At 28.1% G+C, this 15950-nt stretch overlaps 2 protein-coding genes across 2 annotated transcripts in view; one reads left to right on the top strand and one right to left on the bottom strand.

Annotated features, from left to right (window-relative positions):
- The window catches only part of LOC109601030 (metabotropic glutamate receptor 2), a 235979-nt gene that overhangs the window by 192883 nt on the left and 27146 nt on the right, over nucleotides 1-15950 (top strand). The window contains exons 6-7 of the mRNA XM_049967446.1: nucleotides 4594-4768; nucleotides 8270-8376. Of these exons, the coding sequence (XP_049823403.1) occupies nucleotides 4594-4768; nucleotides 8270-8376 (282 nt within the window). The remainder of the gene's footprint in view (nucleotides 1-4593; nucleotides 4769-8269; nucleotides 8377-15950) is intronic.
- Nucleotides 13723-14379, bottom strand: LOC109601028 (uncharacterized). Its single transcript, XM_020017234.2, has 3 exons — nucleotides 14134-14379; nucleotides 13911-14021; nucleotides 13723-13852 (listed from the first exon to the last, which is right to left on the bottom strand). The coding sequence occupies exons 1-3, from the start codon at nucleotides 14290-14292 to the stop codon at nucleotides 13790-13792; spliced, it is 333 nt and encodes a 110-aa protein (XP_019872793.1). The 5' UTR covers nucleotides 14293-14379; the 3' UTR covers nucleotides 13723-13789.

Genomic DNA, 15950 nt, shown 5'->3' with positions numbered 1-15950 from the left:
GCAGGTTGCAGTACATGTAATCAAGTAAAGGGACGATATAAACATAGAAAACTGTATTACCTACTTACTTGTGGCTACCGTCGTATAGATGGCAACGTATGACAAAAACATCAAATAAAATTCAGCATTATAGAGGAATTATGAGTATTTTTAAGCTTTCAAATTTATAATTACTTCCATTTTCCATTAAAAATTGTATTTGTAATAAACCAAAAAAACACTTTTGTGTGCCGTTCTGTTAATGTTAAATGCATGAATGCCAATTTAAAAGCCGTTTATTAAAAAAAAATTGAACGGGAAAAGCGCATCCATATTTACGGTCAGTTTTTAATTAGAATATCGGCACATATTTCGATTCCATTAGACCATCGAGACGCCATCGGCATTAAAAATGCACAAGAAAAGGTTTTCGAATGTATCTTGAAAATGTCGGGACTGTTTTGTTTTATCTTTTAATTAATTATTTTTATCTTTTGATCTGCCTTTCGGGATACACGTGTAAATTAATGGGGCTGTCAGAACAACACAATCGAATTATTATGTAACGCGATGGCCGAAAACGAGATTGGTTGTCTGCTCATTTGGACCGGAAAAAATGGGGATGTTACGGGTTGAATGGTTTTGAGAAAAAATGCATTGTTATGGGCATGAATAAAATTTTAAAGATAACATATCATATCAGAATAACTGCAAAAATTAATCAATTAAGTAACAAAATTAAGTAACAATTTTTCTTATTTTATTTTTACAATACAATATTAAGTAAAACATCATATAGTTTGTATAAAACTTAATTTATACAGTGAAATATTTATAATAAATATTCATAATATTCATAATATTCATAATATTCATAATATAATATTCATAATATTCATAATATTCATAATATTCATAATATTCATAATATTCATAATATTCATAATATTCATAATATTCATAATATTCATAATATTCATAATATTCATAATATTCATAATATTCATAATATTCATAATATTCATAATATTCATAATATTCATAATATTCATAATATTCATAATATTCATAATATTCATAATATTCATAATATTCATAATATTCATAATATTCATAATATTCATAATATTCATAATATTCATAATATTCATAATATTCATAATATTCATAATATTCATAATATTCATAATATTCATAATATTCATAATATTCATAATATTCATAATATTCATAATATTCATAATATTCATAATATTCATAATATTCATAATATTCATAATATTCATAATATTCATAATATTCATAATATTCATAATAAATATTTTTGTAATAATCAAAATATTCACGTGATTCACAATATTCATAAGGATTGAATACAAAAAGTCATTTTTTTAAAATTTGTTTCTTAACATTTTCTCTATATTACAATTACATTAATACAATTTATGATATTATTGGATTTTACCTTATTTTTGTTGTAAATAAATTAAATAAATATTGACAGTATTAGCAAAAATTAAGTAAACTCCGTCTGTCAATTGTTTTTAAATCCTAAAAGGGTCGTTTAAAATAACTCAATGAATATTTATTAACGGACTTTTAGAATAAAATAACAATCCAGGAAAACAGAAATTCACCCCAAAAATAGGACGGGCCGTTAAATTATTCGCACACGAGAAAGGACAGGCCAACATTTAAATTATAAACTTAAAACTTATTTAAACTTTCTGGAAAGAGAAATATAATCCCGGCATTAAAAATTAAATTAGATCATAGAGTGTTTTAAAATTTTATATTACAGAATGCAAACATTGAATAATTTTAGAGTGTTTGAAATTAATCTGCCAGATGCACCCTACAAAAGCAATTCTGCCACTAGACTTCAATTTATTAATTTTTTTATTTGAATATATTTTTTGCCTCGGATTTTTAAATGATTAATAAATGTATGCCTAATGTCATTTGGGGGCATTTTGAGCCCCTGAACTTTTATGATAAGACATCGTGATAAATGTGTAATAAAGTTTCAACAGGGGCGGAACTTTTTACATATTTTACTTTTACGTTGATAATTCCATTAAGAGGATGGTGTAAATTTTGATGTTACGCCATTTGTTTTCCAAAAGGAGTTACATTAATTTCATAAAACCAAATTGTCTTTGCGATAAAACAAGATAGAAATTTTCGTAAATTCAAATTTCTCTCAAAAGTTTTCAGTGAAGTTTGTTTTTTTAACGCAATTTAGTAAAAACTTTACGAGAGAGAAATATTTTGATTTATGCTCTGTGGTTGGAATTGCTTTATTTTAATAAAGTAAACGAAAGGCAAAAATATGGAAAACCCTTAAACTTTATTTTTAGTTAATTCCCTGAGTGATTGATGAAACGACCACATTAAAGCCCATTTGGTCGAATAATAGAGAAAACATGCATGCAATAGGAAAAAAGAAAATGTCCTTCCTATTTTTCCGGAAAACAAGGGAACCAAGGAAAGCCGCAATTAGTCACTATTTAGGGAGGCACAAAAGACGAGATATTAGCTCCATTTATGGAAATGTATAATAAAACGTCATCGTATCGCCCGAATTTCCGGCGGCAGTGTTTAATATTCCCGACGAATATCTAACAATCAGCCCTTCCAGAAACGGACTGGATTTTCGTTCGGCGCGTCCACAAAAGAATTTTATTAAAAGCCAATGCTGCCAGACTAATTCTACTATTCCGTGAGATTTATGCGTTTTTTTTTAGTCTCTCCCTCTCATTCGTTTTTTCGGATCACGAAATGAAATTGAAATGCATTATTTGTTTCTGCTAATCTGGATACCTGTCTCGATTTTTGCATTATTGTTTCGGAATTGGTTGCTCAAATGGCTAAGCACATGTATAGGATCATGAATATTATTAAAATTATGAATATTATGAATATTATGAGTATTACAAGCAGAAAATGTTGTGGAATTTCCACAAAAAATAATATACATGCAAGTTGCAATATATGTAATCAAGTAAAGAGACGATATAAACATAGAAAACTGCATTATCTACTTATTTGTGGCTACCGTCGTATAGATGGCAACGCATGTCAAAAACATCAAATAAAATTCAGCATTATAGAGGAATTATGAGTATTTTTAAGCTTTCAAATTTAAAATTACTTCTATTATCCATTAAAAATTGTATTTGTAATAAACCAAAAAAACATTTTTACGAAAATTTAGGAATGTGGTTATGAATATTGTGAATATTATGAATATTATGAATATTATATTATGAATATTATGAATGAATATTATGAATATTATGAATATTTATTATGAATATTACGAATATTATATTATGAATATTATGAATATTATGAATATTATGAATATTATGAATATTATAAATATTATGAATATTATGAATATTTATTATGAATATTACGAATAGTATGAATATTTATTATGAATATCATTAATTTTTTTTGCCTCATCTAAATTTTTGATTCATATAGATCTATTCAATCTCACATTTGATATTAATCTAATTGTAATTTAGTGAAATAATTAAGAAATTAAGATGATTCTTAAGACTAAATTGATTCTTAATTTAGACCAGTATTTTAAATATTTATTATGAATATTATGAATATTATGAATATTATGAATATTATGAATATTATGAATATTATGAATATTATGAATATTATGAATATTTATTATGAATATTATATTATGAATATTATGAATATTATGAATATTATGAATATTATGAATATTATGAATATTATATTATGAATATTATGAATATTATGAATATTATGAATATTATGAATATTATATTATGAATATTATGAATATGAATATTATGAATATTATGAATATTATGAATATTATGAATATTATGAATATTATATTATGAATATTATGAATATTATGAATATTATGAATATTATGGATATTTATTATGAATATTACGAATATTATGAATATTATAAATATTTATTATGAATATTATGAATATTATGAATCTTTATTATGAATATTACGATTAGTATGAATATTTATTATGAATATCGTTAATTTTTCTTGCCTCATCTAAATTTATGATTCATATATATCTATTCAATCTCACATTTGATATTAATCTAATTGTAATTTAGTGAAATAATGAAGAAATTAAGATGAAGACTAAATTGATTCTTAATTTAGACCGGTATTTTTAATTAATACGAATCTGGTACATTCAAGTTGTTATATTCATTTTATCTATTCGAGAAACTTCTATGTAAATTTGCCGTCTTGAATGCAACGTAATAAATTTCCCGTCAATGGCACAAAAAGACGGACAGTTCCAATCAAATAAAATCGCTGGAAGTTTGGAAAGTTTCCTTGCACAATACATTGCTTGATCGATAAACATATTTATACAGATAATGCAATGATATCGATTTATATAAAGTGCACTTTATATGGGATTAAACTTTTGTGATGCCTTTCAATAAAATTACATTGCATTTATGCATTTATATATGAAATCGATGCGGCAAATAAGGTCCAAATCCATCTTTCAACTAAAATTTATTCCTTAGTCTTTTAATTCAGGGTCATTTTAATTAAATAAACTAATATTACAGAATTTTGGGAGCACCACTTCCAGTGCAGATACCCCAACAGTTCGAAGACCCCCTACAACCTGAAATACAACAGCCTCTGCACCGGCAGGGAGGAACTGACGGAGCAGAACACGGTGTTCGAGGATCAGTTGCAGTTCGTGTCCGACGCCGTCATGGCCTTCGCCTACGCCATAAGGTAAGAGAAACAAGACCGTTTGTTCCACCTCCGTTTTAATCCCTCACCCAAATAAAAAGAAATCGTGAAAATGTCTGAGGCAGATAATTTATTACGTCCTAATTGTCTATCCGGGATAACGATGGGCTCAAACTTCCCTCGATATTTTATTTAGATATCGTTCCAGTGGATCCTGAGAATGAGCTGGAGTAAAAAATGACAATAAGCCGGTTTATTTTCGTTATAGATTTAAGACTGCTCAATGTCAGATTTGTGTCGCTCTGAAAAAACCTTTGCCTCTCTCGATATAATATATTTTAAAGATGTAAGAAGCAATAATGTGAACAAAAGTGAAAGATGAAGAGATTATGTACTCAGTGACATAGACAACAACAGTATTGTTCCAACTTAAAACTCATCCATATCATCATTATTAGGTTAAAAGATGAACTAGAGAATCCATTATTGGTATAAAATGTCAACTGGGGTCGAAGCTTTGACTAAACCTTTGAAGAGCTTAGCTTGGAGAAGGTGTCAAAGCTTCAGAAAGACCTTGACAGTCTAAGAACATCATGACCACCATCTTAGAGGTTAACTTCTACAACTAGAGAACCCATTATTGGTATAAAAGGTCAACTGGGGTCGAAGCTTTGACTAAACCTTTGAAGAGCTTAGCTTGGAGAAGGTGTCAAAGCTTCAGGAAGACCTTGACAGTCTAAGAATATCATGACCACCATCTTAGAGCTTTATTTCTACAAGATGGCTTTGTGATCATTTGACAACCAGTTAACCAATTATGGGCATAAAAGGGACCATTACCAAAAATTGGAGTGGTACAAAGGACGACAGCTTTGATTGGATTTGGAATGAAGTTACGTTGTCTTCAGTGATTACTTCAGCCAGTAAGATCATTTTTTGAACAAATAGAGATATCATAGGCAAATTGAGCCTTCAGGATGAAACTAACCACCCAATTAGAGCTAGATCTGGACCATCGTGCTGGCCCAACTAGTTATTTGTTTTCAAAAAATGATACTGGCCAATATATTCAATATTTTTGATTCCTACGCCCTCTATAACCATAAAATTTGTACCAGATATGAAAGAAATCTGTTCACAGGTTCAAATATTCATTAATTATAATGTTTTCTTTAATCAACAACGTAAACATTTGCTTTGACTGTTGCCTGTTACCTGATAAAACAAATCCGGGAACAGTCGCAGTGAACAAATAGCCCACCTATAGGCTTAATATTTGCCCAACGTGCATACAGCATCAACAATTTATCCACACGAACGGACTGTAAGCTAAAATTTTGAACGTTATTATTGGAAAGCCAGGAATTGGGATTTTCATAGCCAACAGTTCTGCATGTCGGTAAACCGAAGCTTATGGTAATTACAAGCCGGCTTGTTTATTTGCGTGTAATTTCGATACGGCCCATTTAATCCGGGGAACACTGTTGTAATTTGGCACCACTATGGACGCAATTTGTGTATTTTTGAGTACTGCTCCTGAATGCGTTTTGTAATTATTATCTGATTTTATGTCCACTTTATAATTTTATATTCAATTTATTAGTTGTCTAAAAATATTATTAAATTAAAATATTATATCCAATAAATGCAGCCAGTAATTCAATAAACGTTTAATTGAATTTTACGTGAATATAACAATTGAATTACATATCAAATTTCGTAATTGAAACAAATTATTAATTTGGTCTAAATTTGTTAAAACAGGTTTATTCAATTAAATAATTAATACTATTAATAAGTAAGCTTTTTGTCAACTTGGCGTTTGGTTTCATTGTAAATTTGTTCACACAAAAGCAAATATTTTAATTATTTGGATATATATTTAATCAATGATTAATTTGTGTTTGTGTAACTTTTAACCCATTTAATCAAAGTACCAAATGTTTTAATTAAAATGTTTTGCTCATCTTCAAAGATCAATGTTAAACAGGAAACATAAAATGTATACATCTTTCATTTATTTTATAGTCGACTTTATCTTATATGTATGAATTAATTTATTGAATTAAATCTATTGAATCTACTGAATCTAATGAATCTATTGAATCTATTAAATCTGTTGAATCTATTGAATCTATTGAATCTGTTGAATCTATTGAATCTGTTGAATCTGTTAAATCTGTTGGATCTGTTGAATCTCTTGGATCTGTTGGATCTGTTGGATCTGTTGGATCTATTGAATCTATTGAATCTAATCTATCTATTCGTATTTTACAGATTTTACAGATTTTACATAAATTTAATATATTTTATAGATTCTACAAATTTTCCAGATATAAATTTGTACCGATTGTACCCTTTTCAGACTTTAAAATTTTTCAGATTTTTCTGTTTTTCATTTCTCTACATTCTTGACAAAAGGGAGCCATTTAAACAAAAGACCGAGAAGGAATAAATATAGAAACCTGTACTACCAGTTTGTATATAACTATTGTTGGACAGATGGCGTTGTGACTCATATTTGTGACGGTACAGTGGAACCACTGCCTTCGTAAGATAGGCAACCTAGAGTGCAAGAGAGGTAGCCGAAGACGAAGAGGGAAGACAGAAAGAAGAAAAATTGTTAGTGACCTTGTGTACAGAATATTTAACAATAAATTCAGATTTTACAGATGTTACAGATTTTACATATTTACAGAATTTAAAGATTTTACAGATTCCATAAATTTAATATATTTTATAGATTCTATAAATTGTACCGATTATACCCTTTTCAGATTTTCCAAATTTTTCAGATTTTTCAGATTTCTCAGATTTTTCAGATTTTTCAGATTTTTTAGATTTTTTAGATTTTTTAGATTTTTTAGATTTTTCAGATTATTTAGATTTTCTAGATTTTTTAAATGTCCAGATTTTTTGGATTTTAGTGTTTTTACAAATATTACAGATTTTATAATATGTTAATTAATTATCAATTAAAAATGCATAATTTAATAGTATGAATTTATTTTATTAATTTAATTATTTTGTATAACTTACAGATATTATATTCCAAATTTCATTGATTTCTATAAGTCATTATTTAACTCTAATTTAAAAAATATTATAATTTACATATAATTTAAATAAATTTATTAAAATAGTTTAAGTAAATTTACAAATCTTTTAGAAAGATATCATATAAATTTAATAATATGAAAATGTTTGATAGTGTGAACCAATTTTGCCAGATTATATAATTTTCCTAGAATTTATACATGAGATATAAATACATTTGAGCATTTCACTGAAAAATTTAATATGTAGGTTTCATTCAGTAAACATGTGCTACTAAATTTTCAGCGACAGCAACAAATGTGAAACATCTTCAAAATAGGTTTTTCACAAGGGACATTATTGGGAGCACTCAAATCGAAACGAAAATAAACAACATAGTACAATGTAAAATTATTTGCGGAAAAGACAATAAATGTACAGCATGTTTATATAGTTAGAACATATGTTGCCGCAAATTATGTAGCCTGATATTTGGCCATTTTCCAGGGACATGCACCGTGACCTGTGCAACGGACAGCCAGGACTGTGCGACGCCATGAAACCGACGAAGGGCACCGAACTCCTCAAATACCTCCGCAAAGTCGACTTCGAAGGTAACGTACACGATTTTAGTCATACGTCAAAAACTCAGCAAAGGAAACACATTTGGCCTAGTTTACATGAACAAACATGCATATGCTTGTTGATTTTTCAACGTTTAAGGACGGTTCCGGGAATTAATCCGGTTTGTCCCCCGGATTGGGATGGCGACGGGCATTAAACACGTGTCACATGAACCAATTTCGTCCATTACGGATATCTGAAACCGGAGATACGGTGTGAAAAATGGCTGTTGAATAATTTAATGCGGCGATTCGGCTGATTTCCATTTTTCCGGACGGCGTTTGGAAAGTGGACTCACATATAAATCACATCATAATGTGATACGTGTTGTTTATTTCATTATTGCTTAATTTAAATTTTAGTTTAGGACTACTTTTTAATAATAAAATCCTTTAAACGGGTTTACTCAGTTAGAAAATCCTTTCAGTATGAAGTGCAAAAGGAACAAAAGTGGTTTAAATGGCTTAATCCAAACCATTATAAATAATTAAATATTAAATCAGGTTACAGTAAATGACATAAAACTCATAGGATAAAAATGTCTACTCTTTATAAATGTGTTGTATTATATATATTTCAAAATAATCTCTAACTGAAATACACATTTTAATTTCGTTAAACCAGTTTTGATAATATTTTATATCATTTAACTTATAATTATAGTATAAAATTATTTTTAAATAGGATTACCAACTGAAAGAGGAAACGACGTGGACGTTATTAGATCAGAATTTTTTTCTTCCCAAACTCACGTTGACAATATCATTCCTTAACGTGATCCATAAATAACATAAGCCCAATTGTGCCTTTCGAATCACCGGGGTCATTCATCGAATTCACTCTGGTGCGAAATAAAATATGGCGTTGAAAGGCCAATGTTAACGTAACGTTATTGCAAACGATCCAATTATATTCACACGATATCGAATTGGAATTTATTTATTTGTTTGAGTATCGCACGATCTTTAATTAGTGTTTTGACTAACAGTGAAATCTGCTGTGAATACGAAATAACAAATATGAAAAATTGCCTGAAGCTAGCAAAAGCTACATGATGGAGTTACAAGATAAACAGAGCTTAGAAAAAATCGATTTTGTGCATTTGCATATTAATAAATTTACGAAGCATACAAACTAATTTTCAAGAAAATGAATAAAAGTTTGAAGCCATGAATTAATTTTAAAATCAGCTCCTGGAAAGTTTTATAATATTATTTAACGAAAATTTTATTTACACCACAATACTGAGGAACTAGTTTACTGAATTAATCGTCGAAAATGAATAAAAATAGTTAGTTGTAACAGTTATACACAAATAGTGGGACGAAACTAATATAGAAACCTGTAATACTTGTTTGTGTGTGGCTACTGTCAGACAGATGGCGATGCGGACGCTTATTCGCGGCTTCACTGTCATGACAAGATAGGCAACCCAGAGAGCACAATGGCTACTCGAAAGAATATTATTATAACTTTACAATTATCTGTGGTTGTACTGAAACATATATAATATATAATAAATATACATAAGTGCCATTATTATGTGTTTCTTGAGTATTATGCCATTTTCCATTTAATGCACAAGACAGACAAATCAAACGTCTGAACGTGTAAGATGGGACGTATATTTTTTGTAAGCATCATTAAAAGTAACCCCCGGCTTTTTTCCCGTCGACGTCAACAAAAAAAACCATTATCAACGACAAACTATAAACTTTCTTGCATCGATCTGAATGTAGGGAATTGACAATTTACAGCCCCTCTATATTTTATTATACGACATCATCTACTCCACAAATATATCCGGTAACACGTGTAAGTTTTTTTTTTGTCGGGAATAAAGGGCGGAGAACTTTTTTCGGATCGTATCACATAATAAAATTACCGGCATATTTTACATTTCTTTTTATGCGCAGCACAAACGTTGAAACTTCGAAGAGTGAACTCACGGAACTGTTACCTAATTATAAAAAGTTGTAGTTGTGTAAATATGCACTTATTTTACGGTGACATCAATTTCGTGCTGGAATTATATGGAACACAGTTTAATGCATTCATCACAAATACTACAATAGCAATTATAGAGTGTACATACAAAAGTAATTTCCATTTACATTCTACAGCTTTGAATACCTTGGATTCAACGCAAATGCCACTAATAAATCACCTATTAAAAATGCATGTTGCTGTTGACAAAATACCACTACTCAAATTAACCCAGTTTCAAACTGGATAATGTGATTCAGCCAGTTTTCAGGTAATGTTTTCCACTGTATAATTACACTTTTAATCAGGTATTTCCGTGATAAAATGCGGAAGTATAACCATCCCATTGTTATAATAAAATCAACAAGTCAAACTGCTTTTGAACACGCTGAATGTTCAGTAATTTTCTACATTCTTGACGAAACGGAGCCATTTAAACGAAAGAAAGAGAAGGAATAAAAGTAGAAACCTGTACTACCTGTTTGTATATAACTATTGTTGGGCAGATGGCGCTGTGACTCATATTTGTGACGTTACAGTGGAACCACTGTCTTCTTAAGATAGGCAACCCAGAGTGCAAGAGAAGTAGCCGAAGACCAAGAAGGAGGACAGAAAGAAGAAAAATTGTTGTGTGACCTTGTGTATAGAATATTTAACAATAATTATACATAAATATATAAATTGTCTATTAAAATAATACCTTATACTAACAATTAAACAATAAAACTGGGTGAATTTTATAAAAATGTTTTAAGACTTATGTGGTAGTTGAAAATATACTAAAATTTAAAACTAAAACCATCATTATCACAAAATCAACAAGTCAAACTGCTTTTATAAAGGCTGGATGTTCAATATTTTTCAATATTCCCACCGAAAGGGAGCCAATAAACAAGTAATTGATCGAAACCCGATTACATATAGTAATGGGAACGGTGGGAATGAGTTTGAAGGATAAATTTTTTAAAATCCAATTTTGGCCCGGTGCAAAGTGGATTTTCCGCCCGCCTCGTCTATGAATATATATTTCTGGGTTATTGTCAACTTCCGATTGATCGAATTTGTTTTTTGATACCTGGTAATTTCTTTTCCATTTTTATGTATAATATAAAATATTGATGTGTCGTAGGAAACAATTTAATGGTACGATAAACAGAAATGGGGGGCTGTATTAAAGTTTTATCGGGGGGGAATCTGCATAATCCTTCTTTAGAAAAGGGCCTAAATCCTTTTGTGGGAGTATGAAAGATTGAGGCCTCCTGTGATATATTGTCGGATGGGTTATTTACTACTTTATAGAGTTTTACAACCAACCTTTAATATCCCTTAGTGAAAAGTGAAATTTATTACTTGAGGGCTGTAACTAGGACAATTCCCACTACAAGTTTTGAATAAACAATGTGTAATTAATTGATCACAGAATGTTCGTGTTGTGGGCAAAACCTTCGAATCGAAACTGTTCTATTTCCAACAAACTAAATATTTATATGCTTTTAGTTATTTTGATGCTTACTTATTTTCGTATATTTTGAACCGTTTCCAAAATTGCTTCAATTTCATTATTTTGTTTTTATACATATTTTTAAACGTGATCGAAATATATAATTGAAATTTTTGATAAGAAATGATTTGTAAACTTCGTTCCTAAACGTATTTTATTTTTAATTTATTCTATGTGCCTTTTAAATTTAAATAATATTATAATAAATACAACAAAATGCACTGAATTTCAGAACTATAATTAATTTATTAATTTAAATTAAATAATTAATTGATTAACTAGTAAATAAAAATACTAATTTTAAAAATATTTTTTTTAATTTAAATATAATAAGATATTATTTATTTAAATTAAATTATTAATTTATTTAATTTAAAATTAACAAATAACAAGAATAAAATTTAATTTAAATTAATTTAAATTAAAAAATATATATATATTTAATTTAAATTAATTTAAATTAATAAATAATATATTTAAATTGAAAATAATAAAACAATAATATATTTAATTTAAATAATAAAAAAAAAAATTAAAACATTTAATTTAAAATTAAAAGAAAAAAAGTATTTAAATTAAATTAAACAAAAATTAATATATTTCATTTAAATTAAAAATAAAAATACAATATTTATTTTAAATTACTTAAATTAAAAAATTTAAATTAATTCATATTACCAAAAATAATATATTTTATTTATATAAAAAAAATAAAATATTTCTTTTAAATTAATTTAATTAATAAATTAATAAAATAGATGTAATAATATATCATTTTATATAAACTTTTTTAATTTTTTCAATTCTCAAAATATATTTAGTATAAAATATAAACAAAAAAATTATGAAATTTAAAAAAATATTATTTGTATTAAATGTAAAATAAATTAATAACTTTGTTTCAGATAAATATTTTTATTTTTATTCTTTTAGGTGATGGTTTATTTTTGTATATTTATGTTTATTTTGTGTATCATATTTTTGTTTTTATTTTCTATGTATTTTTAATGACACTAGTTTAAATTTACAGTTTTTATTTATAGAAAAATACAAGTAAATCTGGATCTTGTCGTTGCTTAATAATATGGTAGTGGGCCATAATGTTTGTTTCTAAACTAAAAATACAATAAAATATTAAAAATGTGTTGTTATTATTATTTAAATTTGAACATTCGAGTACTTACTCCCAAATCCTTTAGTGTAGAATAACTCTTTAAATAGTCACTGAAGTATTTCCAATTTTTCCATGATTTTCCTTGTTGTTCCCAAAGTGGCCAATAAGTCAGATATTTGTCCTAAAATGATGTCTTATTATCGTCCACAAAAACAAATAAAAGTTGTCTCACATACTTTTAATTCATAATTTTCACTTAAATGTTTATCCAAAAAATGTTTATATGAATACGACGAATAATTTGAATAACTCGTTGAACTAAGAATTGGCCTCCTATAATAGGAAACTTCATAGTCAGGCTCAAACCAATAGGAACCAAAGTGTGAGTATCTGTATGGTATAAAAACCATTTTTATCTGAAAAATACTGAGACGTACCAATTAAGGCTCCTTAACTTAAGTCTGACACACACTATTCATACTTACAGTAATAAAATTACTATAAAATAATTATGTAAAATGTTTTGGTCGTCGAAACGAATTTCGTAACGAAACTAAAATTAAATAACTAAAATTATCGATTATATGCACACAATTTTGGATCTAATCCAAAATCGTTTCCCCACTTTTTGTTGCCATGTGCTTATTTATTTCATACACAATATTCATTCATTCCTATATTTAAAACTATTATTATAATTTTTTAACTGGAAATCTTAAGTTGTGAATGAAAGAGTTGTTTGTATAAAAATAGACTTTATTAAATTAATCAAAAAATATCATTGTAAATATGTGGTTTATATTTAAATGTAGTATCTTCCTCTCCTGGATGGAATGGGCCAATAACCCATCAAATTCTCTTGTAACTAAAATCAATTAATGTATTATTAAGCTCTGTAACTTTAGGATGAAAGATAAACTTACCCCTAGATCTTTAACGGAAGTGTAACTTGATAAATAATCGACAAAATATTTCCAACTTCCCCAGTCTCTTCCTGTTCGTTCCCAAAGCGGCCACAAAGACGAATATTTACCCTAAAACAAACAAAACTTCCTTTTAAGACAAACCAAAATTTTATTGAAGCCCCTGAGGGCTCAACAATTAATTTATAATATTTTTATAACGACGTAAAAATTAAACACTCACCCTGGTGAACGATTCGTTCTTTTCATTGACCTCCCCCACATAAAGCGGGGTGTAGTTCCTCAAGGGACGCGTGTACCTGTGCTCCACCCTGTAAGCAGGATCAAACACGGGATCGGTGTACGAACAGTCGTATATCAGGCTCCTTTTTCTGTAATACATCCCTCCTAATTTTCGTTTTTGTGGTCGATTCGTGTGATCGCGTGCTGATCACCCTAATGTGCGATTTCGACTGGTTTTCGCCCAGTTTCCGTCGTGCAATTTCAACAATTCTCGATTGGATTACGTCCAATTTGCCCACGATATACGAATTTTAATTTGATTTATCACGAACACATTCATAAATTACGCTATATTTACAATCGAGAAAGTCCCCGAATTTATTATCGGATTTATGCCAATATGACGCGTATTTATAACGACATCGGGAAACAGATGGGACATTCGGAATCTACGTCAAATTTCTGTTCATTTGAGTACCCACATGCCCATGTTTGGTTGGTCGATCGTCTTTTGTTTTTGTTTTTTGTTCAGGACAGTCAAAAAACAAGTGACGTAGGTGGTTCTAAATGTGGGCATGTTGGTACTCAAATCAGCGGAAATTTTTCCAGCTTTTCGAATCTGCATTTAGAATTAATGTTTTCTTTCAAAATTTTCTCATTTTTTATTTAGATATTTTTATTTTGAAATTGGTGTTCTGTTTTGTAAAATAAAGTATCAACAACAGTCGTACTGTACTGAATTGTTTGGAATATTTATCAGAATATTTTATATTTAGAAAAATTATATTACAGTTATCTTTTGATCTATTTGAGTTACTTAACAGATAAATTTTATGTATATTTAAATTCCGAATACAGATTTGAAATCCTAATAAAAAATCCATTTATTTGAGTACCAACAAGGCTATATTCGGAGACACGATTGTCTTTTGTTTTTCCTTCGTTCATCAAAAACAAACACGATTAAGTAATTCTAAATATAGTTATGTGGGTACTCAAATTAAAGGAAATTTGATGTAGATTTCAAATATTAAATTTGCTGTTAAAAAAAATAATTTTTACAAAATTGTGGCATAAATACTAAATTTATTATATATAAATTCCTAATACAGTTTCAAAACTCAGAAACACGATGGTTGTTTGTTTTTTTTCATATTTTATTACACATTTTATTATAATTTCAAACATGATATTTGTTGTTGAGAATTTGTGGAAGTAAGTTATGATAGAATTAATAATTTTTTGTTGATTTAAATTCTGGATACATATTTGACATCCCCATAAAAAATCCTTTCATTTGAGTACCAACATGCCCATGTTCGGAGATACGATTGTCTTTTGTTTCTCTTCATTCATCGAAAACAAAAGACGATCGACTGTTTCCAAATATAGTCATGTGGGTACTCAAATTAAAGGAAATTTTATGTAGATTTCAAATATTATCTTTATTGTTAATAAAATTAAGTTTTAACAAAATTACAACAAAAATATTAATATTTTTATAAAAAAAAATACCTAAAACAGTTTTAAAACCCAGAAACAACCAGTTTTTGTTTTTTCTTCAGCCCTTATTACATATTTGATTTAAATTTCAAACTTGATATTTGTTATTAAGAATTTTTGATAAAAAGTTTTGATAGAATTAATAATTGTTTGTTGATTTAAATTCTGAATACATATTTGAAATCCTTATAAAAAATCCTTTTATCTGAGTACCAACATGGGCATACTCGGAGATACAACCGTCTTTTGTTACTCTTCATTCATCAAAAACAAAAGGCATTGAGTGTTTCTAAATATAGTTATGTGGGTACTCAA

The sequence above is a fragment of the Aethina tumida genome, chromosome 5 (genome assembly GCF_024364675.1).
Source record: "Aethina tumida isolate Nest 87 chromosome 5, icAetTumi1.1, whole genome shotgun sequence".
NCBI lineage: Eukaryota > Metazoa > Arthropoda > Insecta > Coleoptera > Nitidulidae > Aethina > Aethina tumida.
The sequence above is the reverse complement of the archived record's forward strand: the minus strand, read 5'-3'. Positions and strand labels throughout refer to the sequence as shown.

What these genes read in the sequence shown, in the direction of transcription:
- LOC109601028 (XM_020017234.2), bottom strand. Translation starts at nt 14,292, where the DNA reads ATGTATTACAGAAAAAGGAGCCTGATATACGACTGTTCGTACACCGAT. An exon ending in AGAACGAATCGTTCACCAGG is followed by an intron (nt 14,022 to 14,133) that starts GTGAGTGTTTAA and finishes TGTTTGTTTTAG; the next exon opens with GGTAAATATTCGTCTTTGTG. An exon ending in CTTCCGTTAAAGATCTAGGG is followed by an intron (nt 13,853 to 13,910) that starts GTAAGTTTATCT and finishes AATTGATTTTAG; the next exon opens with TTACAAGAGAATTTGATGGG.